Genomic DNA, 23,834 nt, shown 5'->3' with positions numbered 1-23,834 from the left:
AGGGAGTGATTGATGGGTGATTAGGGGAGTGTTTGGGTGCAAACAGGGGTCTGGGGGGTGGGCAGGGGGGGTCCTGATGGGTGCTGTGGGTGATCTGGGGCGGGGGGGGGAATCAGTGTGCTTGGGTGCAGACTAGGGTGGCTGCAGCCTGCCCTGGTGGTCCCTCGGACACTGGGACCACCAGGGCAGGAGGCAGCCTGTCTAATACACTTTGTAATGTTTACAACTTTGTATGCGGCGATCGCGGACTTAACATCCCGCCGGCGCTTCCGTATGGCCGGCGGGATGTTGCGGCGAGTGAGCGGCGCCAGGCGGAGGCGGAGGATCGCGTCACGGATGACGCGATTGCTCCGCCCATGCCCCTACAAGGACCGCCGCCTTTGGGCATGAGCTGGTCCTTGTGGGGTCCACTTCCCGGCCGCCTCTGTGCGTTAGGCGGTCGGGAAGTGGTTAAACATAAAGGGATATTTTGGCATAGGTACATGATTGTAAAGATAGGCGTGAAGTCATTTGAGTCCCTTTGTTTATTTTCAACATCCTTAATTAACATGCCTTGTTCACATTCAAAACCATTATGAACATCATTCCTTCTTCGCATTCAGTTGCTGGCTGTATACAATGTGAGGTAAAGGAAACCTGAACTAAAAGGAGTAATAACTGACGGACTTATTGCTAAATGCTTTTTGAAGATGTTACTTGTCTAACTTAACTGTGGAGCTATTCATCAACCTCTAAACTTAACTACATCATTGACCGAGAACACATATAGAGATCAGTTGCTCTGACAAAATGACAGCACTACAGTCTGATTTTCTTAAAATGAAAAAAAATAAAAATGTTGGCTTCCTTATTTCAGTCAGTTCAGGTAAATGTTTCATTTCTTCATGACATCTGCAGCAGCCTAATCTGCAACCATCTTTAGCGCAAATCAGATTGAGCCACCTAGTCGCTATGTGCCATGATAATGGCCAAGACAGCTGATGACCACATCTGCCCATTTACAGTGGCTACACAAAAGTATCACACCTTCAGAATATTCACATTTTTGTTGGTTTGCAGCCTAAAGCAAACACACACGCACGGCTTAATTCACTAATGATAGCGCAGCATAACGGCGCGAGTAAGCTAGTGTTACGCGCGCTAGTGATTCACAGTGACTTAATTAAAGCTCCCCGCACGCTACACACGCTAGCGGCAGCGTAGCGTGCATTACCTAGCAGTGGCCTTTGTCTTAATTGGTTGCGTGGAAGTGACGTATCGCTATAGCGATACGTCACTAGCGCGGGCACTACTACATTAACATTAATGCCAATTAAGGCATTGGCCGCTGGATAGTAATGCACGCTACACTGCCACTAGCGTGTGTAGCGTGCAGGGAGCTCTTATTAAGTTGCAGTGAATCACTAGCGCGCGTAACAGTAGCTTATTCACGCTGTTCTGCTGTGCTGTCATTAGTGAATCAAGCCCATACATTCAATTAGTGTGGACCACAGAAGCCAAGTGAAAGATAAAATAACAACAGCTGTTTCATAGCCTGGATCCAGGCCCTTTACTCCTCACCGTCAGCCAAAGTACATTACGCGGGATATCTTTCCCCTAGTTTTGCAATTGAGAGAGGGACCCGCCAAGGGTGCCCTCTCTCCCCAATCTTATTTATCATAGCAATGGAGCCGTTAGCCCAAACAATCAGAAAATCGACAGAGGTTCTTGGTTTCCAAATAGTAGGCACACAACATAAATTGAATCTTTTCGCTGATGACTTATTACTATTCCTGTCCAACCCCAAGTCCTCAATCCCCGCCTTAATGGAGATCATGAAAGAGTCTGCACTGGACTCTGGCCTGAAGATTAACCCCAAAAAGTCGCAGCTAATGAATATCACGCTTGAACAAACCGATTGGCAGGAACTGATTGCATCAGTCCCTTTTCAAATAGCAGTAAAACAAATCTCCTACCTAGGCATCAATCTTACAGCCAATTATGACTCCCTCTTCCAGGCCAATTACCACGCGCTGTCTGGGCTCATTACACAATATACCTCAAGCTGGTCAGCCATGCAACTATCCTGGCTGGGGCGGGTACACTCTATCAAAATGGTCCTGCTGCCTAAAATACTTTATCATTTCCGACTGCTGCCTGTCCGTATCCCCCCGCACTACCTGAGGCTGTTCCAGAGCAAAATAAATAAATTTATCTGGGGTAACTCCAGACCTAGAGTCGCTAGAGCCTCCATATATATACCCAAACCTGCTGGAGGTCTGGGATTTCCCAACCTAGGTGCATACTACCAGGCAGCCCAGATCGCGCCGATGGTTGGCCTATATAGAGGGTCAGACATGCCACAATGGGTACTATTTGATATCGCTCCCGCAGCTCCTTTATCAGTGCAATGCCCTATTTGGCTTCCACCTAAGCTACGGCCACCCCTTTTAAGCAACATAATGAAGCACTGCCTAAGGGTCTGGGACTCTCTCAAATATTCCCAAAGATTGCTATCCCCGCACCTGCCACTTTTGCCGATTGCTGACAATCCTCTCTTTCCCCCAGCATATGAAGACCCAGCAGCTTTCAGGTGGTGGGTCTCAAATAATTTATTAATCGTACACCATTTAATCAGCGACTCAAAGGTGGTCAGTTGGGACCTTTTGAGGGATAAGTACCAAATCCCAGGCTTAGAGTATTTTAGATACTTGCAGCTGCGACATTGGGTTAACTCTTTGCTGAGGCCCAACTCAAACCCCAGTTTGTCCCTGTCGTTATTTGAAAACGCATGCCTGTTGGACATTAGGAGCAATGGGCTTATAAGCAAGTTGTACTCATCCTTAACCACCCCTATCTCCTCCTTCTCACACGAGTATGTGAAAAGATGGGAGGTCGACTTGAAAGGTACCCGGACTACAGAAGAGTGGTCCCAAGCTTGGCACAGCCTTTTCCATCTTTCCATCAACCTAGGCCTTGTAGAAGCCTCCCTGAAAGTGATGATGAGATGGTACCTGGTTCCTTCCAGGCTCATGCATTTTGGAGGGGATGACAAGTGTTTCCGGGGGTGTCAATCCAGAGGGGACCTACTGCACACCTTCTGGTCATGTTCCATGCTATCTCGCTTCTGGTCCAAACTCTACCAACTGATACAGGCCGTCTTTCACATGCAACTGCGCAAAGACCCTTGGTCTGCTTTACTACACTTCAAATCCGGCTCCCTCACTAACGATCAGGAATCCCTCCTTCAATTTATTTTTGTAGCCGCCAAACAAACAATAGCGAGAGCCTGGAAGAAACAACTAGTACCGTTCGAGGAAGTCAAGCATAGGGTCTCGGGATATATGGTACAGGAGCAGATGGCAGGAACCCTTTTGGATAGGCGCCCTAAGGTCGACAAAATTTGGGAGCCCTGGAAGGTATTTCTAGCAATCACGGGCAATAGTTAGCCAGCTGAAGCCACTCAATTATTCATGGTGAGATCCAGAACTAGCAGTCATAGACCATGGCAGGGACCAGACCTTCCTTCCCTTTCCTTTTTCCTCTTTCTGTCCTCTCTGTTCATCCCCTCCTCCTTTCCACCCTCTCTCCTTGTTGAAGGTATTTATGCCTACCCGTCCCATCTGGATGGGGCCAGAGGCTTTCGGGCAGAGTCCTCAGTTTGGGGCCTGGTGTTCGCACTGGAGCACTGGACTCCTACACCTTCATAGAACCCGGGGCCTCACAGCCCCCTTTTTTTTGAAGGACTCCTCATCATGACTCTATAGCGGTCTTGCTTAACATGTGCAAATGTCAACTAAATGTCAGCCATGATGTTTTGTCTCATTGAGCATTTTGCCCTGTATTGTACACTGTAATATTCCTTTGAAAACTTCAATAAAACTGTTTGAAATAGAAAATAACAACAGCTGTGTGAGCTGCATAGTGTGTAAAGCTGTTGCCTTTGATGTGGGATTTGAATCCTGGCACAAGCAGTAAGCAGTAATCCTGGCACAAACAGTAAGGAGTCTTTGGGCAAGGCTCCCCAATAATCATGGTGACACGTGGTGTGTGCCTTAAGTGGCTGCAGGTCCGGCGCTTTGAGTCTGCCAGGAGAAAAGAGTGACGTGAATGTTCTGTGTCTTGTCATCAGAAGAAAAATAAAAACCACAACCACTTTAATGGAAACTAATCACTTTTTCCATTACACACCAAGTGAATTGGCTTCCACCTGTGATCAGTTATAATCAGTTTTGATAAGTTCAACATGAAAACAGTTATTCTTGGAGAATTCCAGTGCTTGGTAAGGCAAGTGAAATTAAACAAGTAACTTTGGGTGGCAGGGTGCTATCAAACCATCCCAAGGCAGAAGTCAGGAGATTAAAAAACAAATAAAAAAATTCTAAGGGTTTTTCAATCTCAGGACTTGGAGCACAGTTAAGTTAACCATTAAATAAAAAGTGGAAAGAATTTAGTACTGCTTGGTACCAGATCAGGCCATTGCTCAAAATTGGGTGGAAGGTCAGAAAAGCTACCAACAAGCCTATGGCAACTTCAGGGCTTTGTGGCAACAAATAGTCATTGTATACATATAATAACAATATTATAAATGCTTCACAAATATAGCTTGTATGGGAGGGTTACAAGAAAAAAAACACTTCTCAGGCAAGGCCACATTGACCAATATGCATTTAACTTTTTTCTTCTGAGTTTTCCCCTAAGGAATAATGTTTCAACTTCCTTTTAAAATAACTTTTTTTTTAGCACTTTGCCTTTAAAAAGTACCACAAAGTAGATGATAAAGCACTATTAAAGCTATTCTTAGTATTTTCTTTATTGCTGGTGGTTAAAAATGGCATTTTATTGACAAGGTGTAAACAAATCACCAATGAGAAAACTCAGGAGAAAAAGTTAATTGCATATGGGCCACTGAGTCTTGATTGAGTCTTATCTTACCAAAATACACCTTAAGTGTTCCAGAGATGGGGCCATCACCATAAAATATGCATACCTGGGGCTTCCTCCAGCCTGATCCCTCCCACGGCATCCTCTTCTCGCTCTGTGTTTGCCCGCAACTCGCCCCGGAAAAGCGTGCCCCCGTCTCGCTCCCATCGTCGGGAGCATTCTGCACCTGCACAGTGCTACTGAGCAGGAACAGAACACTCAAGCTGACGTGAACAGGGCGGGAACACGCACAGCTGGACATGTGCAGTTGGCCCTGGACCAGAAGATTTTCCATGGCCAATTGCGGAGAAACGGAGAGCGAAAAGAAGATGCCGTGGGAGGGATCAGGCCAGGCCAGTGATTATGGTGAGGGCCCCATCTCAGGCTCCCTTTAAAGAGAATCTGTACTCTAAAATTCTTACAATAAAAAGCATACCATTCTATTCAATATGTTCTCCTGGGCCCCTCTGTACTGTTTCTGCCACTCCCTGCTGCAATCCTGGCTTGAAATTGCCATTTTTAGGCAGTGTTTACAAACAAAAGACATGGCTTCTAACTAGAGTGTGATAGGCTTGAGAGTAGCTCAGTCTCTGACTCATACAGAGCTTGGAGAGGGTGTGTATAGCTTCTGCTAATGACAAGCAGTGCAGCACATTCCGCACATTCCAGCCTCAGCCCACAGAGCCGACAGAAGAGAGAAGATTAGATCATATAACAGAGATAACATAGCCACTGTGCAACTAGAAAAGGCTGCAGTAACACAGACCACATTAAAACAGGTATAGGAACTTATAGGATAGAAGAAATAGCCTGAACATTTTGTTACAGAGTCTCTTTAAAGATCCTGAGCTCAGTTGGAAAAAGATGTTATGGTCAGATGAGACCAAAATCAAAACTATCTGACCTCAACACCAAACAGTCTCTGGTGGGAATTCAATACTGCTTACCATCTAAAGAATTACCGTACCTAGCTACAGACTCAAGGGTGTAATAAAAAGAAAAAAATGGTTCCACAAAGTCCCAGTACAGGTGTAATTCTTTATCCACCTCAGATAATCTGAATTTTATTTTTTCTATACTGTTGCTATTATCTTGCACTTTGGCTGCTATAAGCTGAAGTGGATAGATACGGCTGGAAAAAACATTGCATTTATCTTCATTTCAGGCCGCAAAGAAACATTTTGGTAATTATCAGAAGGGGAGATTGTTTTCTGTGTACCCATTGTATATAATCTGTTAAATTATTTCTTGCATGATATAATCATTCCTCTTGGATATTCTTTTATTTTTATCATTTCCAAAAATGTAGGACACCAAATTAACTCTATTTTAGGCCCCCCAAAAACTCTTGTATCAACAAGTAGCCTAATGTAGACTCCTTCCAGAAGATATACAATACACAACAAGAATGACATCAGGAAGACTTTTTATCCCACATGGCCAATGAGATTCAGAAATGAAGAATCCATGCTTGCATAGCACTATATAAATCTTGTGTATTTAAAATAACATGCACAGGACAGCCTGAGGGCTTATTTTTCCCTGCTATATAATTTTATTTGAAGATTATCAGGAGCTGTTTACTCTGATTTACTTATACCTCCTGGTAATGTGTTAGGAGACAGAGTAAAAGTTGTGATTCTTAGTAAAGGAGGATTCCAGCAAAAGAAGTTGTGATACTTAGTAAAGGAGGATTCCAGCAAAAGAAAAACAATCTATGGGAAGTAATAGATACTCACCTTCCTAAGAAGGTTCCCATCTGGCCCCTGCTGCTGCTTCTCTTCTTTTTCTAGGTCTGCTAAACTGCTATGGTGAGGAAGATATTGGAAGCCCTTCCAATATTCAGCTCTATTGGGTGCTCTTAAGTAACAGGGTCACTATTCAATCAGTGACCAGAAAGAGTGGGAACAAAAAGATATTGTTCAATGGAGAGACTTGTTTCAGCCTGGAGAACAACAAAACTAGAAGAGAAAGGAAGCAATAGGAACTTTTAAAATTATTTGCTCTTCTAGATACTGTGAAATCTCTACTTCCCAATTACTAACGAGTTGGCACCACATATGGCAAACATAACACATACAACATTTTACAGCAGCACATTTATACTGACTTCACTTTCTTCTGGTTCATAGGGAGCTTGGCATACTGAACAAGCTTTCATCTTATTTCGTCATTTCATCAACAATGAGACATTCTAAATCACCCCAATCCAAGGCACAGCCAATCCACGGCACAGCCAAGCACATCTTAGCTAAACCCAGACTTTTCTGTGTTCTGCAGGTAATCTGTTAGTTATATATGTTGTTATAGTGTTATTATCAATCATGCATGTCAGACAGTTTGCTTCAGTCATGAAAAGTGCTTCAAATGAGTTATTGCTTTTTAGAATGATTAGGTCTGCATCAATACATGCTTCGGCTGGATAAACACAAATATATGTGTTGGTATTTTAACACCAAATACAAGGATCATCAGGAATCTGTTGCCCTCATACCATACTTTTATAGTTTGACATGATGTCAATAGACTTCCTGTAGACTGCTTAAAAGTCGGGAATGGCCTTGGAAATCAAAATATTAGGCCTCTTCACGGGTAGTTTAGACAGCTGATAAGCCCCCAATGAGACATCAATCTTGTTCTAATGTCTGTAATATTATTTAAATATGCTAGCTCTCAGATAGCCTCATTGATGCCTTCAGTGCTTGTGTCTTGTAAAGCAGTTGGATCAGAACGATATTTCTGGATGACTTCTCTCAGACTCTTGGAGAAGTGCAGATCTCCACCAATAAGGATAAAACCCTGTCACAGATATTGAAAATAACATTATAACTTTCAATGTCATTGAACACTTCAACATGGTTTAAATCGCTTTTTAAAGTCTGGCAACTTACAGCATGATGTGTTGTTATTTCCCTGGTAAAATCCAATCCTTCAGGAAGTGGGATGGTGACTCCTCGCTTTGTTCTGTCTATAGTACATAGATATAATAATAAGATTTATAAGTGTTCTGTATATCTGTAAAACTGTGTCAGCAAGGTTGAGATATTAAAAACAGATCACAAGAGAAGTGAGGGCTTTGCCAATAGCAACCACAGTTGATGATTACCAACAGAGATATGCACTGTAATTATATCAGGATTGGTGAACTATGGTTCTCCAGGAACAAACATACATGAATAGTCCAGTAAACCTGGCCTGGATTTCTTAAGATGGTAAGTATCTAGGTTGGAAAGGTTGTCCACCTTAACCTGGGCCCTATTAGATGTAGTAAAGGCAGAGCCAAATCATTCACAGGGCAACTTGGGCAGATGCCTAGGGGCTGGTGGGGGTGTCCAAGGGCCCGTCTGGCACCTCTTCTGACCACTATTCCCCACCTTACCTTACAAAAGAAGCCTGGTGGCCAGCAGTAGGAGCCACATTTGGCATCTTTCCCCATTTCATGTTAATCCTCCTCTGAGTAACAGTAGAGTATTGTATTGTGTTAGAGAATAAATGGCATCTTCCTGATTCAAAATTTCTTGCTTTCACTTATGGCTAACTTAAACTTAACTCTTATTCTTTTAGGGCTGGTTCAGACGGACGTCTGCGTAGCGTCGCGTCTGGGGGCGTTGCGGCGGCTGCGCGGTCAGGCTTTCAGTAGCCTTCGGTCGCGTCGTGATGCGGTCGCGGTTTTTTTTTCCCATAGGGGAACATTAGCCGTCGCGGTTGGCCGCTCCCTGGAAGCTACATGTTGCTTCCAGGAGCAGCCCGAACGCTCGCGAAAATCGGGACCCGAACGCCGCGTTCGGGTAAAAGCGCGCAAAAGCTCGGTGTAAACGCTTCCATTCACTTGAATGGGAGCGTTTACCGCGACGGTCCGAACGCTTGCGGTAAACGCTCCGCAAGCGTCCGTCTGAACCAGCCCTAAAGTTAGCCAATAAATGGTATCACCCAGATTCAAAACTTCTTGCTAATCTGAGTAAGGGTCACTAAAATTGATTATGCAGTTGCACTCATGCATCTGCTCACAGCAAGACTTGCTCTCTAATAAAAATAACATGTCACTCCAACAAAGAAATCCATGACTACATGAAATATTGCACACAAATGATCAAGTAAAATAATGAATACATTTATTAAGGACGTATCCCAAAAGATAAAAACAGTCCACACTGCCAGGAATAAGCTGGATACACAATAAGTACATATAACAGACAATAGTCAGTATCTACAGAAGACAGTCTGCGAGTGTTTTCTAGCAAGCACTAGTACATGCGTTTTACCACTGTCTTCTGTAGATACTGAGTATTGTCTGTTATATGTACTTATTGTGTATCCAGCTTATTCCTGGCAGTGTGGACTGTTTTTATCTTTTGGGATACATCCTTAATACATTTATTCATTATTTTACTTGATCATTTGTGTGCAATATTTCATGTAGTCATGGATTTCTTTGTTGGAGTGACATGTGAGAAAATATTTTCATGACAATGATTTATTTTGGATGCCCTATTTCTTAGTGTTTATTTTCTCTAATAAAAAGGTCTAGATTTACAGTCCTGGCCAAAAGTTTTGAGACTGTCAAAAATATGAGTTTTCACAAAGTTTGCTGCTAAACTGCTTTTAGATCTTTGTATCGGTTGTTTATGTGATGTACTGAAATATAATTATAAGCACTTCATACGTTTCAAAGGCTTTTATTGACAATTACATGAGATTTATGCAAAGAATCAGTATTTGCAGTGTTGGCCCTTCTTTTTCAGTACCTCTCCAATTCGACTGGGCATGTTCTCAATCAACTTCTGGGCCAATTCCTGACTGATAGCAACCCATTCGTTCATAATCACTTCTTTGAGTTTCTCAGAATTAGTTGGTTTTTGTTTGTCCACCCGCCTCTTGAGGAATGACCACAAGTTCTCAATGGGATTAAGATCTGGGGAGTTTCCAGGCCATGCACCCAAAATTTCTAAGTTTTGGTCCAGGAGCAACTTAGTTATCACTTTTGCCTTATGACTTTTGCCTTCATCGTGCTGGAAAATGCATTGTTCTTCACCAAACTGTTGTTGGATTCTTAGAAGAAGTTGCTGTTGGAGGGTGTTTTGGCACCATTCTTTATTCATGGCTGTGTTTTTTGGCAAAAAAAACTCCCTTGGATGAGAAGCAACCCCACACATGAATGGTCTCAGGATGCTTTACTGTTGGCATGACACAGGACAGATGGTAGCACTTACCTTTTCTTCTCCTGCAAAGCCTTTTACCAAATGCCCCAAACAATCGGAAAGGGGCTTAATCGGAGAATATGACTTAGCCCCAGTCCTCAGCAGTCTATTCACCATATTTTCTGCAGAAGATCAATCTGTCCCTGATTTTTTGGGGGGAGAGAAGTGGCTTCTTTTCTGCCCTTCTTGACACCAGGCCATCTTCCAAAAGTCTTTGCTTCATTGTGCGTGCAGATGCACTCACACCTGCCTGCTGCCATTCCTGAGCAACCTCCGCACTGGTTGCACTCCGATCCCGCAGCTGAATCCTCTTTAGGAGACGATCCTGGCGCTTGCTGGACTTTCTTGGAAGCCTCAAGCCTTCTTAACAAAAATTGAACCTCTTTCCTTGAAGTTCTTGATGATCCTATAAATTTTTGATTTAGGTGCAATTGTAGTAGCCACAATATCCTTGCCTGTGAAGCCATTTTTATGCAACGCAATGATGGCTGCACGCGTTTCTTTGCTGGTCACCATGGTTAACAATGGAGGATCAATGATTTCAAGCATTACCTTCCTTTTAACATGTCATGTCTGCCATTCTAACCCAATCAGCCTGACATAATGATCTTCCAGTATTGTGCTCGTCAACATTCTCACCTGAGTTAACAAGACAATTACTGAAATTATCTCAGCAGGTCCTTTAATGACAGCAATGAAAAGCAGTGGAAAGGTTTTTTTGGGGGTTCAGTTAATTTTCATGGCAAAGAAGGATTATGCAATTCCTCTGAACACTCTTCATAACATTCTGGAGTATATGCAAATTGCTATTATAAAAACTTCAGCACCGACTTTTCTAATTTCCAATACTTTTGACAGTCTCAAAACTTTTGGCCAGGACTGTATATGAAAGGTGAATGCATGTGACTGCAATTGTGCCACCACATATTCCTTACCCTGTCTGCAGCCCTTACTATATGACTGTACGAGGACTGTACTGAGGACTGCAACCCCTTACCACATAATAACAGATTATTGTTGATGAACTTACACCACTGCATCACTGTTGTTACCCAATGAAAACAAACCATAGGGAACCTAATACAGGGAACACACGATGCAATTTCCCATCCGATCGACGGGTGATCGGACAGAAAGTTGTAGGTTGTGTTGTTGTGTACATATACAAACTTCTCCCGATCGATAAAGGGATCGATTTTCCACTGATAACTATGCAAAATCGATCCTTTTCTCAATCAGAAATGGATCAGACATGTCGTAAATAATCGCCCGATTCCCGTGGATTGGGTTGGAAGTTGCATTGTGTGTTCCCAGCATTCGTAAACCAGTCCCATCCCTGTTTTCCACTGTACCCGTATTCTTTGTAAACACAATGTCATTTTAGAGCTTAACCCATTAAGTCTTTTAGTAAATTATCCCAAAAAATCTAATTTTCATTATAGATTTGTGCTGGAGAAATGAAATCTGATTGGTAGCTATGGTACATCGGTAGATTACCATTAAGAACTGGTATCACTGCCATCTGTAAAAGGGTCTTCAGAGGACCTTGTAAAGGAATAAGCTGTAAGTGAGAAATGATAAAGTTATATTATGTTTACAATGACAACATGAGACCTAGTTGAATAGAAAACAATGAGCTACTCACTGCAATGGATTCTAGTGCTGACTTGTTGGAATATATTCTGAATCTGCAAAACAAAGGAGTCACTTATTAGAGAAACAGAAACTGGATGTTACTGATATGCAATACAAAGGAATAGAATTTTGCGCTTTAAAAAATAAAAAGGAAGAAAATAGGGAAAATCCTACTAAATACTGCTCAATCCGGTAAGGGCTTAATAATCATGTGACTGGATTGAATATTAATGGCAGAGAATGCTTCTTAGAATGTATATAGCAATCCTAACTAAAACTTGTCTGTGTTCCTTTTTTTTCTGGTTTTAACTGTATGGCTGGGTTTACACATAAAATCTGTACAGTCCAGTCCTTTCCTGTCAGGTGTGTGTCAGTTTTGTATCAGTTTTTTTAATCAGATTTCTACAGTGTATAAAAAGGTGCACAGTTCCAATCCTGCCAGGGAAAACTGACAGAAAACTGATGCAAAGCTGACAGGACTGGAAAGGAAAAGTACAGATTTCTGTGTGAACTAAGCCTAAAGGATTAAAGGGAACCTAAACTGGAAGGGATATGGATGTTTCCTTTTAAACAATACCAGTTGTCTGGCAGTCCTGCTGATCTCTTTGGCTGCAGTAGTGGGTGAATCACATACCTGAAACAAGCATGCAGCTAATCCAGTCTGACTTCAGTCAGAGCACCTGATCTGCATGCTTGTTGAGGGGCTGTGGCTAAAAGTATTAGAGACACAGGGTCAGCAGGAGAGTCAGGCAACTGGTATTATATTAAAAGCATAAATACATATCCTTCTCAGTTTAGGTTTCCTTTAAGAACTGAGTATTATAAATACCAGTATATGTGCATTTAAAACATTTCTGACTGCTGGGAAGAGTAGAAACATTCAGCAATCATCATTACTGTGTATGGGGGCTAAATAAACAGCAGGAGTGGAGGCAAGTGAGACAGTTTAAAGTCTTTCTAAAGTCTCTAAAGTCAGTCTTTAAACCGAAAACTGTTAACTGAAAGATATTTAGGATATTTCTATAAGTACTATTGTTCATCACATCAGGCTCCAGGTTCTCCTCAATGCAGAACGGGTTACTGAGGGGTGGGGCTCTGCTGCATCACTGTGTTAATCCTTCTGTTCTGGGTCCACCCACAAAACAATGCTGTTTTTAAGCCGATTTTTTGGGTGGTGGTGGTGGTGGGGGGGGGGGGGGGGGGGGGCAGCAGCAATTTAGGAACAGGCAGCATTTTAACCACTTAAGGACCAGGGGATTTTCTTCTGATCGGTGCTGCGTGGACTCTCCAGCCCGCAGCACCGATCAGGAAATAGCCAGGGCGATCAGACTTACCCCCTTTTTCCCCCACTAGGGGGATGTCCTCCTGGGGGGATGGAATACTGTTAGAAGGAAATGCTACTTGGATCTGTTCATATTTTGTATATATGCTATATGATAATCAAATACAATTTTTTATATAAAATCAAATACTGAGTGCTTTTAAGGTATACCGTCAATCTATAATTACTGTTACAGAGGGTTCAGACCCTGCTATGCCAGATTTATATGATAGCAACACTCTAAAGGCTTGATCCTTTACTGAGTTAGCGATCATGCAAAAGGCAAGAACCATGCAGGTTTTTTGACAGTACCAACTCCCAAAACAACACGTGACCAATTGGTCAAGGTTAACTATTTATTGACTCACAGCAACACATTTAATGGAGTACAGTCTACTTGTTTTTACTTGTTTAGGTTAATGACAAAAGCAAAAAAAGTTCATGTACTCAGTCAAGCACTTGTCCAATTGGTCCTCTGTTGTATTTGGAGCTGGTAAACCACTTGCTTCCCTTCTATTTGATGTACTGTATTTTTGTTTTTCCTAATATATACAATACAGGGGTATTCAGATAAATTAAGAAAAGCCACCAGAATCTTATGTAGTTAGATAAAAGAAACCTAAAAGCTGCTAAAAATATAGTGTTGTCTTGTTAAGGCTACTTTCACACCAAGACGTTGTGTTTTACGGGACGTTATGGTCGCATAACGTGCCCCTAACGCAACGCATGGTGGTGTTGAAGTTGGACGTCAGATTGAGCCGCGTTATGCAGCTCTCAAAGCAGCAGCTCCAGGTTAGTGATAGAAAGTCCGGATCTTTTTAAGGATTCGGATCATTTGAATCGGATCATTGAAAAGATCCGGATCTTTGAACCGAATCATTTGAATAATTTTACTAGGGAAGCAGACTGGGTGAAATGACTAGCAGGACAGGACTTTCCCTGCTCTGTACATTCTGTATGTTACTGTTTCTTCCAGAAAGACATCCACTGTAAACCGAATCTTTCATTGTGATGATCCGGATGATTTGACTCACAAAAAAGATCCGGATCAAATGAACGATTCATTTATGATCCGGACAACACTACAGTCCCACCACGAGTCATCACAGTGCAGTGAATATTAATTAGCCATGTGGCTGGCTGCGGAGGAGAAGGGGAGACCTCCTACTCCAACATTACTGAGCATGTGCAAACAGTCTAACGTGGCTTAGCCCAGTATAACGTACAGCATGCAGCACTTTGTTTAAACGTGCTGCGTTACTATGTAAGGCAACGTGTGCACTGTGAACAGCACAATTGATTTTACAGTGCTGTGAGTTAGGCTGCGTTACTGGCTGCTGTAACGTGTGACTTTAACGTCCCACTGTGAAACCAGCCTAAAACTAAAGGTCTCCAAATCAAGATTGGTTTCCCTGGGTCATTTGTCCCACTAGCCTACTAAAGAAGAACAATGACAGCTCACATATTCATTATATAAATGCTTATAGCTAAACTGAAGTGATAGTTCTTAATCACTAAGTAATTTTAAATGAACCTCTTTTTGACAATACCTTTATTTTTAAAAATACTATCAATATTCAGCACACATAACAATTGTCAAAACTCAGATAGTCACAGGCTACTGAAAGACTTATAGAAGAACTCCATTACATAAAAGAATCTCACAAGTTACATCAGTTTGTTTTGACTTATTTATCACCTTGTTTTTACCCTGTAGAGTCTGCGTAAGACACTTCCACCCCCTACAACAATGTCAACATTGATATTTCTTCCAGGTTTAAAGGCCAAAATCATGAAATAGTATATAATATAAATAATACTGTACTGCCATTCAGTGTATAATCTAATAAAACATCTACTTTAAAGTGAATTGTTTGTTGTAAGTTTTAGACCATTAGCCTTGGGGATAAGGTGAAGTGAGCTTTGGCTACATTACCGTCTAAGATCCAGCTGAACTTGTAAGGTGGTCTTATTCAAAGTCACCCTAGCACTTAGGCGGGATTCCTGGATAAAGAAACAATACTGTGTCAGGCACAATAAAAATTATCATTTACTTTCATGTCATATGCTACAGTATTTCACAAAGCCAAACGGACAGAAACCAGTTGGAGACCTTAAAGAGAAACTCCAACCTAGAATTGAACTTTATCCTAATCAGTAGCTGATACCCCCTTTTACATGAGAAATATAATGATTTTCACAAACAGACCATCAGGGGGCGCTGTATGACTGATTTTGTGCTGAAACCCCTCCCACAAGAAGCTCTGAGGACCGCGGTACTCTGGGCAAACTGCCACAATGTAACAATGTTCACAGACAGGAAATAGCTGTTCACAGCTGTCTGTAACGCAGTGGCGTAGCTAAAGAGCTGTGGGCCCCGGTGCAAGTTTTACATGGGCCCCCCCCCCAAGCACTCTATACATAACAATTGATACGGCGCACCAAAACCTGCCAAGGACAACCCCAGTGTCAGAGGTGCAAGAAGGGGATGGGGAACAGTGTGTTAAGGATTACTACTATTCAAAGCATCTATAGAAGTGATTATTACCAGCACAGGACCAATAGAGAGCTAATACTGTGATAGAGGGTGGACCCTTCGGGGCCCCTCTGGCCCAAGGGCCCCGATGCGGTCGCTACCTCTGCACCCCCTATTGCTACGCCCCTGCTGTAACGGCCAGAACAGCTAGGAGCAGCTACATAACCTGCCCACAGTAAAAATGTCACCATGTAATAAATGTCAAAATGTAAATCAGGAGAGGAAAGATTTTACAATGAGCAAACACTGACTAAATCATTTATACATAATTATGGTAAAAAATGAAGCACTTTTTTTTACTACATTATTTTCACTGGAGTTCCTCTTTAAAGAGAAACCGTAACCAAGAATTAAACTTCATCCCAATCAGTAGCTGATACCCCCTTTCCCATGAGAAATCTTTTCCTTTTCACAAACAGATCATCAGGGGGCTCTGAATGGCTGATATTGTGGTGAAACCCCTCCCACAGTGTGATGTCAGGACCATGGTTCTGACATCACACTGTGGGAGCCTTGTTCCTTGTTACATTGTGAGAAATAACAGCTGCTTACAACTGCCAAAAAAGCAAGCAGCATCTCCTTCCACTGACATCACTTGCCAGCAGTAAAAATGTCACCATTTGATAAATGTCAGACTGTAAATCAGGGAGTGGAAAGATTTTACAATGTGCAAATACTGACTAAATCATTTAAACATATTTTTTTAAACAAATATTACGTTATTTTCACTGGAGTTCCTCTTTAAGTGAGGATAACAATAAAATAACTAATCTTTACCACTTCACCACTGAGGGGTTTTACCCCTGAAACACCAGAGCAATTTTCAACTTTCAGCGCTCCTTCCATTCATTCGTCTATAACTTTATTATTACTTATTGCAATGAAATGAACTATATCTTGTTTTTTTTCGCCACCAATTAGGCTTTCTTTAGGTGGGACATTATGCCAAGAATTATTTTATTCTAAATGTGTTTTAATGGGAAAATAGGAAAAAATGTGGGAAAAAAATCATTATTTTTCAGTTTACGGCCATTATAGTTTTTAAATAATGCATGCTACTGTAATTAAAATCCATGAAATGTATTTGCCCATTTGTCCCGGTTATAAAACCATTTAAATTATGTCCCTATCACAATGTTTGGCGCCAATATTTTATTTGGAAATAAAGGTGCATTTTTTTCAGTTTTGCATCCATCCCTAATTACAAGCCCATAGTTTATAAAGTAACAGTGTTATACCCTCTTGACATAAATATTTAAAAAGTTCAGTCCCTAAGGTAACTATTTATGCTTTGTTTTTGTTTTTTTTTTGTTTTTTTTAATTACAAAAAAAAATTGGGGAGTGTGGGAGGTAATGAGTTAATTTATTGTGTAAAACTAATGAATTTGTATATGCAAAATGCTCTAGGGTGCAGTTTTACTATTTGGCCACAAGATGGCCACAGTGATGTTTCGTTCATGCGACCTGTAAGCGTCCGGAAGGATGCATACAGGAAGCACTATGAGGCTGGGAAAAACACAATGATCGCGCTGTTTCTCATAGAAGAAGCAGATCATTGCGGGGGCTTAGATCAACGAATGGGAATGGATTTTCCCGTTCATTGATCTCCGGACGAGCGGGCGGCGGCGTGCACGAGCAGCGGGAGCGCGCACACGAGCGGCGGGAGCACGGACAGTGGCGGTAGCACAGGAAGTACGGATTTCTCCGTCCCTTGGTTTTATAAGGATGGAAAACGGGACGGGAGATATCCGTACCGCAGGGGGTAAAGTGGTTAAGTATACATTTTAAAGAGGCACTGTAGTGACATAATATACAATGCAGTAAATTATTCAGGGTACCAACTTTTACAGTATTTATCCTAGTTTTAGCATCAGAAACCCTTCCTATATTTATATATTTCTGTATATTGGTATGTTGCCCCGCTCTACCAGACATAATTAGCCTAGGCTGTTTAGATATGTGGAATTCACCTCCCAGAGGATTCTGTGAGACCATGTATGTTATTTACTGACTTCAGAACTCTCAGAAAAACAAACATTGCGCATAAATGCACTTGTCAGGACTAAAGATGTTGCCACTTTTGATAAATTAGGTTAAGGAGAGATTTTACAATGAGCATACACTGACTACTGTGTTTTTCGGACCATAAGACACGCCGGACCATAAGACGCATCTAGGTCAAAATCCAGGGAAAAAAATATATATGCTAAACCTGGTGCATCAAAGGTGCAGAGGCATCTTGTGGAGGTTCTCCCCTCAATTATTTCCCCTTGTACATTTTGTGTTCTCTGTCCCTTCTGTGTCTCCTCTAGTCTGTTCCCCTGTGTCTGCCTTTGCCCCCTGTCATCCAGTCTCATTGTCTGTCACCCTGTGTCTCTTTACTCTCCATGCCCTCTTTTGTCCCTGTGTTTCCTCTGCCCTGCTGTGTTACCTGTCCGCCTGTGTCACATGTCCTTAATGGTTTCCTTCCTCCAAGCCTCTGCCCTCCCGTGCCAGCCAACCTGGTGTCACCTGCCCCCCTGTGTCACCTGTCCTCGTATGCCTGTGCCCAATGTCCTCCTTCCTTATGTCTCTTCCCTCCTGTGTCAGGTAACCTGGTGTCACCTGTCCTCATATGCCTGTCTCCAATGTCCTCCTTCCTTATGTCTCTGCCCTCCTGTGTCAGCCAACCTGGTGTCACCTGTCCTCATATTCCTGTCTCCAATGTCCTCCTTCCTTATGTCTCTGCCCTCCTGTGTCAGCTAACCTGGTGTCACCTGTCCCCCTGTGTCACCTGTCCTCATATTGCTGTCCCCAATGTCCTCCTTCCTTATGTCTCTGCCCACCTGTGTCGCCTGCCCCCATCTCACTTGTTAACAATGTCCTGCCTGCTGCTGTCTGTCACATCCCCCTGCCGCGTTAAAGGGAACCTTAACTGAACTGGGGGTAAAGAGTTTCACTTACCTGGGGCTATTATCAGCCCCCTGCAGCAGTTCTGTGCCCTCGGAGCCGCTCTGGAATCCTCCGGTCCCCCGCTGTCACTTAGTTTCGTTTTTGACGACTCCCCAGTCGGCCGGCCGCCATGCGTATTATTGGACGCATTCCCCACTGCAATTAGCACTGTTGCGGACCGCAACGCGCACAAAAATACGCGTTGCCGCATTCTGCAACAGTGCTAATTGCAGTAGGGAATGCATTCAATAATACGCATGGCGGCCGGCCGACTGGTGAGTCGTCAAAAACGAAACTAAGTGACAGAGGGGGACCGGAGGATTCCAGAGTGGCTCCGAGGGCACAGAACTGCTGCAGGGGGCTGGAAATAGCCCCAGGTAATTGAAACTCTTTACCCTCCATTCAGTTAAGGTTCCCTTTAAGTACAGGTATATGTGCCCTGCGTCCCCTCATTACATTAGCCGCTGTATATGAAAGAACGATCGATACTTACCAAACAGCTAATGACGTGGCAGGAGTCCCACGCCGAGACGAGAAGCCACGCATTCGTTACCGATCACCAGGACTCGTTTCAGCTTGATCCAGCGCTGTGCAGCCAATCAGGCGTGGGAGCTGCATGATGCTCATCCAATCACCGCCGCCTGCTATTCTGACAGGAAGCGCTAGTGATTGGCCTCCGGGACCATCGCTTCCAGTCAGAATAGCAGGCGGCGGTGATTGGATGAGCGTGATGCAGCTCCCATGCCTGATTGGCTGCACAGCGCTGGATCAAGCTGAAAAGAGTCCCGGCGATCGGTAAATGAATGCGTGGCTTCTCATCTCGGCGTGGGACTCCTGCCGCGTCATTAGCTGTTTGGTAAGTATCGATCATTCCTTCATATACAGCGGTTTATGTATGCACATATGCCTGTACTTAACGCGGCAGGGGGATGTGACAGGCAGCAGGCAGGACATTGCGAAAAAGTGAGATGGGGGCGGGCAACACAGGTGGGCAGAGAAATAAGCAAGGAGGACAATGGAGACGGGGACACGACACACGGAGGAGGATGCAGGGCACCATAAACCACCTTTGTTGGGCACCGTCGGACCATAAGAAGCAGGGACTCCGCCCCCCCCCCCCCCCATTTTGGGGGGAGAAAAAGTGTGTCTTATGGTCCTAAAAATACGGTAAATAATTTACAAATAATGACTGTAAAAAAAATTACATTTTTTTACATTACACTTTTTTCCACTACAGTTCTTTTTTAAGAACAGTTGTGAAAGTTTATATATTAAAAGGTACAGTTGATTAGGACAATTAAAAAACTGGCTTAAAATATCTCTTATAGAATGTAAGCTGTGACAGTTAATAAAAATACAGGTTTGTAAGAAGACGCTAGCAACCTCACACATTATTTACAAAATACAGAGCTATGTGAACTAATAGTATGATGAAATATGTAAGCTGACTAAATAGACTGAACATGTAAGAGTGTCAAAACAATCAATCGTCAGACCCTGCCACCTGTTCTCTGTGCTCCTAAAACATTTAGTTTTGGTAGCTAGCTCTGCAGCTGATAAGAATCTACTACAGTGCTGGACACAAAATGCTAATCTCCCAGCGGCACAGGAAGGAGCTAGCTAGAGGTTGAAAACGGTTGCTCGCTAGATGTACCCATTCTGCTGCCAGCTCCAGGTTAACTGGAGGGATCGTTAGGTCGCAATTTCTCTGAAATGCTGCACCAGATATGAAAATTATTAGCACAGTCTGCTATTAAACCACATTCAAAGTGTGGTTCTATAGTCCTCATGTGTCTTCCACTTGTGGCAACCCCAACATGCACTCCCAAGCTTCGGTAGGCTGTTCCATCCTTAGGACACTTACATAAGAAGCATATCAAACCTCTTCCATATGCATATGTAAGCCTTTGGCAGGGTCCTCCTCCTTGTGTATCCTTCCTGTTCATGCACCTCCATTACTATACACCCATCCTTTGGATCTGAGTGAACTCAACTGGCTTAATCTTCATGCTCCCATCCAGTGACCAACTAAGCATTACCTTGTACTTATACTGTGCTGTGTGATCTGGTTTGCATGTATTCCTGTATTGTCTTATTGCTTTATGACACCCCTAAATATTGTCTGTAACCTTAACTAATGTTCAGTGCTGCGTGATATGTTGTACGGTGACCATACGTCCCGCTTTACCTGGGACAGGTCCCGGGTTCGGGGTCCCCTGTCCCAGGCTGCATGAGTTCCCGGGAAACGTCCCACTTTTAGCCACGGGACGTCCCGGCCTCGGGACTCTGGCCACCATACTATGCAGCCTGAGCCTGCATAGTCTTCCGGGTTCCGGCAGGCAGAGCAGGGCTACAGGAAGATGGCGTCCAAAGCCCTGTACTGGAGACTATTTGTGTCTCCAGTACAGGGCTTCGGGCTCCATCTTCCCGTAGCCCTGCTATTCAATTCAGCGCGGGAGACTGCAGGAGGAAGATCGTCCGGGGGAGATGTGCGCCAGAGGCCGGCCGGGAAAGAAGACTTCTGCAGGTGAGTAAATTCCTTTTTTTGCAGGTGACATGTTGCCCACTGTGTTATTTTCTGCTGAAATATTGCCCAAATAGTGTTTGTTTTCTAGTGAAATGTGGCCCAAATAGCGTTTGTTTTCTGCTGAAATGTCACCCAAGTTGCGTTTGTTTTCTGGTGAAATGTTGCCCAAATATCGTTTGTTTTCTGCTGAAATGTCACCCAAATTGCGTTTGTTTTCTGGTGAAATGTTGCCCAAATATTGTTTGTTTTCTGCTGAAATGTCACCCATATTGCGTTTGTTTTCTGCTGAAATGTTGCCCAAATAACGTTTGTTTTCTGCTGAAATGTTGCTCAAATAGCATTTGTTTTCTGCTGAAATGTCGCCCAAATTGCATTTGTTTTCTGCTGAAATGTTGCCCAAATTGCGTTTATTTTCTGGTGTCTGGTTTAACTTGCTGCATTTATTATTTAATGGTCATAGTTGGCTATATTTGTTGCTTTGGGGTTACGGTTATGCTCCACCCATACAATGTCATGGCCACACCCATTTTTGGCGCGCCACAAACGTTTCCCGACCCCACCCCCCACACCCATGTTTTCAGCGCCCCCCCCCCCCCCCCCCCACTCCCGTCCCAGGTTGGACCCAGAAAAATCTGGTCTCTGTATATGTTGCCACCATTAGCAACATGTCTAGCATTCCCCCTAAGGCTGCAATCTATGTGGCCTTTGCCAAAATCTAGCCCCTGCCCCTGATCATAATTAATCATCTGGAAATGGTGGCACTCATGCCAGACTGGTCTTATTCTGTACCATTGTCATACTGCTGAGCTGCACAGGTGGCTGGTTCGCTGGAGTCAAGTATATATTCACAATGGTGATGACTGAGACACTTGTTCCAGCTGGTTTAATGGTGAAGCGCGGAGGGGTGGAAACGCGCAGTTCTAGCTTCATGGGTGACTCAGCCACAGAAGGATCCTACAAGTATGACAAAGAGCAAACATTTCAGTGGAACAACAACACAATAACATCACACAGAAACCAGATTATATTATATGCATTTATCAGAGTCTCAAGAAAAGTTTCAGGTAGCTGTAAGCACGCTTGGTAGGTCTGAAAAACGTGTGATGATGTTACCATATCCAGCTGTCCAATTTTTTCCTAACACACCAATTCAGAAGCAGCCTATTGATTTGAATAGGCTGCGACTCCCTGTCCAAATTTGCATGTGGGGAATTGCTCTGAATTGCCACTAGTGGAAATGAGCCCTAAATCTTTGTCTTCAGTGTGGTTTAATTTCCTCCCCTATTCATGTCACTATTCATGGATGAACAGTACTTTCCGTTACTTTCAGTAAAACATCTGTTTGTTGATACAGCTAGGTGGAGACATTGGAGTGATTCTGAATCTAGAGGTGATATTTTCCTGACCTGCTGGTCCTACTAGTGGTGAAGTCTGGCCTACAACACCCCTCACCATTAGTGCCCAGGCTTCCCCTTCACAGTATTTCAATACACATATGAAGCCTTAAAGTGTACCAGAGATCACAAAAGGTAAAGAATTGATACTTACCCAGGGCTTCCTCCAGCCCCATAAGCACGTGTGAGTCCCTCAGGGTCCTCCTGCGGTCTGCCATTTAGCCGCGATCAGCCCCAGTAACAGGCTCAGTCGGGTCCAGTCTGGGTCTACTGCACATGCGTGGGCAGACCACAAGAGGATGGCGAGGGACTCACAGGTGTTATGGGGCTGGAGGAAGCCCCGGGTAGGTATCAATTTTTTAGCTTTTATTATTCTTTATTCTCAATTCTTTAGCACTTTAATAATTAGAGCACTCCAATGGTAGGGATACTAACTAAATAAGTAAAAAAAAAAAAAAAGATCTACCAAATACACAAAGCTAATATGTCATAACTAATTTTTATTATTAACTGCTTCTGGATGGTGGTGATTGAAATCTTCCCGGTTTGTGGTCACACATTCCTGCCAGGGCATAGATTTCAATCACCACCGCAGTGCCACCTGTTCGCTCTCACCATTGCTGCCGCTGGCCGCATCGTAGCCAATTTAATTAGCTCCTGACCGTGTGATTGCTGTGAGCCAATCACAGCAATCACATGTCTTAGAAGGGCACAAACGGCTCTGGTCTTAAAGGGGCAAAAGCCATCCAGTCCCAAAGTGGTTAAGCTATACCCAACAAAATTAAAATCATTTAAAAACAAACGGCCAGGCTGGTATCCAAAAATAGTATGATTGATAGAACAATGCAAATATGAAGCAGTTGTAGAGCCGCCCCAGACTATAAAAGCTGGAATTTCAAGATAACCACTGCTGCCATGTCATGAGAATGTCCTTCCACTCCACAAGTAAACAATATGTAGTAGGTGATCCAGCAATGATTTGGCATATGATAGATGTATTCCACCTCCAGAGATCCCTCTTGTCAAATCCAACCTGTATGTGCAGACTCCATGCACAGGAAGATAAAGAGGGATACTCTCAGTGGATTATAAAATTTCCTTTTTATTGAGCATAAAAACAGCAGCTTCGAAAGTTACAGCAAGGTCCACTTACATCTCTAGGACCCTCTTAGGACTTCCTTTGCATGGAGTCTGCACACAGAGCTGGGACAAGGTCCTCCAGAACCCAAGGCTGAGACACCAAAGTGTGCCCCTCCATTCCTCCCACCCCAGCTATTAGACTAAGACTAAGAGGTGCCCCCCCCCCCACCACCACCACCACCACCACCACCACCACCTTAAAGAGGAGCTGTTAGGTATAAGGTCTCAGAGAAAATAAACACATATATCA

General features: G+C 43.3%; 1 protein-coding gene across 4 annotated transcripts in view; it reads right to left on the bottom strand.

The window, feature by feature from the left end:
- Positions 1 to 4,114: 4,114 nt before the first annotated feature.
- Positions 4,115 to 23,834, bottom strand: part of PLTP (phospholipid transfer protein) — a 201,344-nt gene continuing 181,624 nt past the window's right edge. For all 4 annotated transcript variants that reach the window (XM_068263967.1, XM_068263970.1, XM_068263969.1 and 1 more), the window contains 6 exons: positions 21,840 to 22,004; positions 14,993 to 15,060; positions 11,746 to 11,788; positions 11,598 to 11,661; positions 7,794 to 7,870; positions 4,115 to 7,701 (listed from right to left, as the gene is read on the bottom strand). In XM_068263967.1, coding sequence (XP_068120068.1) covers positions 7,576 to 7,701; positions 7,794 to 7,870; positions 11,598 to 11,661; positions 11,746 to 11,788; positions 14,993 to 15,060; positions 21,840 to 22,004 — 543 coding nt within the window. In that variant the 3' untranslated portion in view covers positions 4,115 to 7,575. The remainder of the gene's footprint in view (positions 7,702 to 7,793; positions 7,871 to 11,597; positions 11,662 to 11,745; positions 11,789 to 14,992; positions 15,061 to 21,839; positions 22,005 to 23,834) is intronic.

This window comes from Hyperolius riggenbachi, chromosome 12, assembly GCF_040937935.1.
Source record: "Hyperolius riggenbachi isolate aHypRig1 chromosome 12, aHypRig1.pri, whole genome shotgun sequence".
Classification (NCBI taxonomy): Eukaryota; Metazoa; Chordata; class Amphibia; order Anura; family Hyperoliidae; genus Hyperolius; species Hyperolius riggenbachi.
This window is presented reverse-complemented; position numbering and strand designations above follow the sequence as displayed.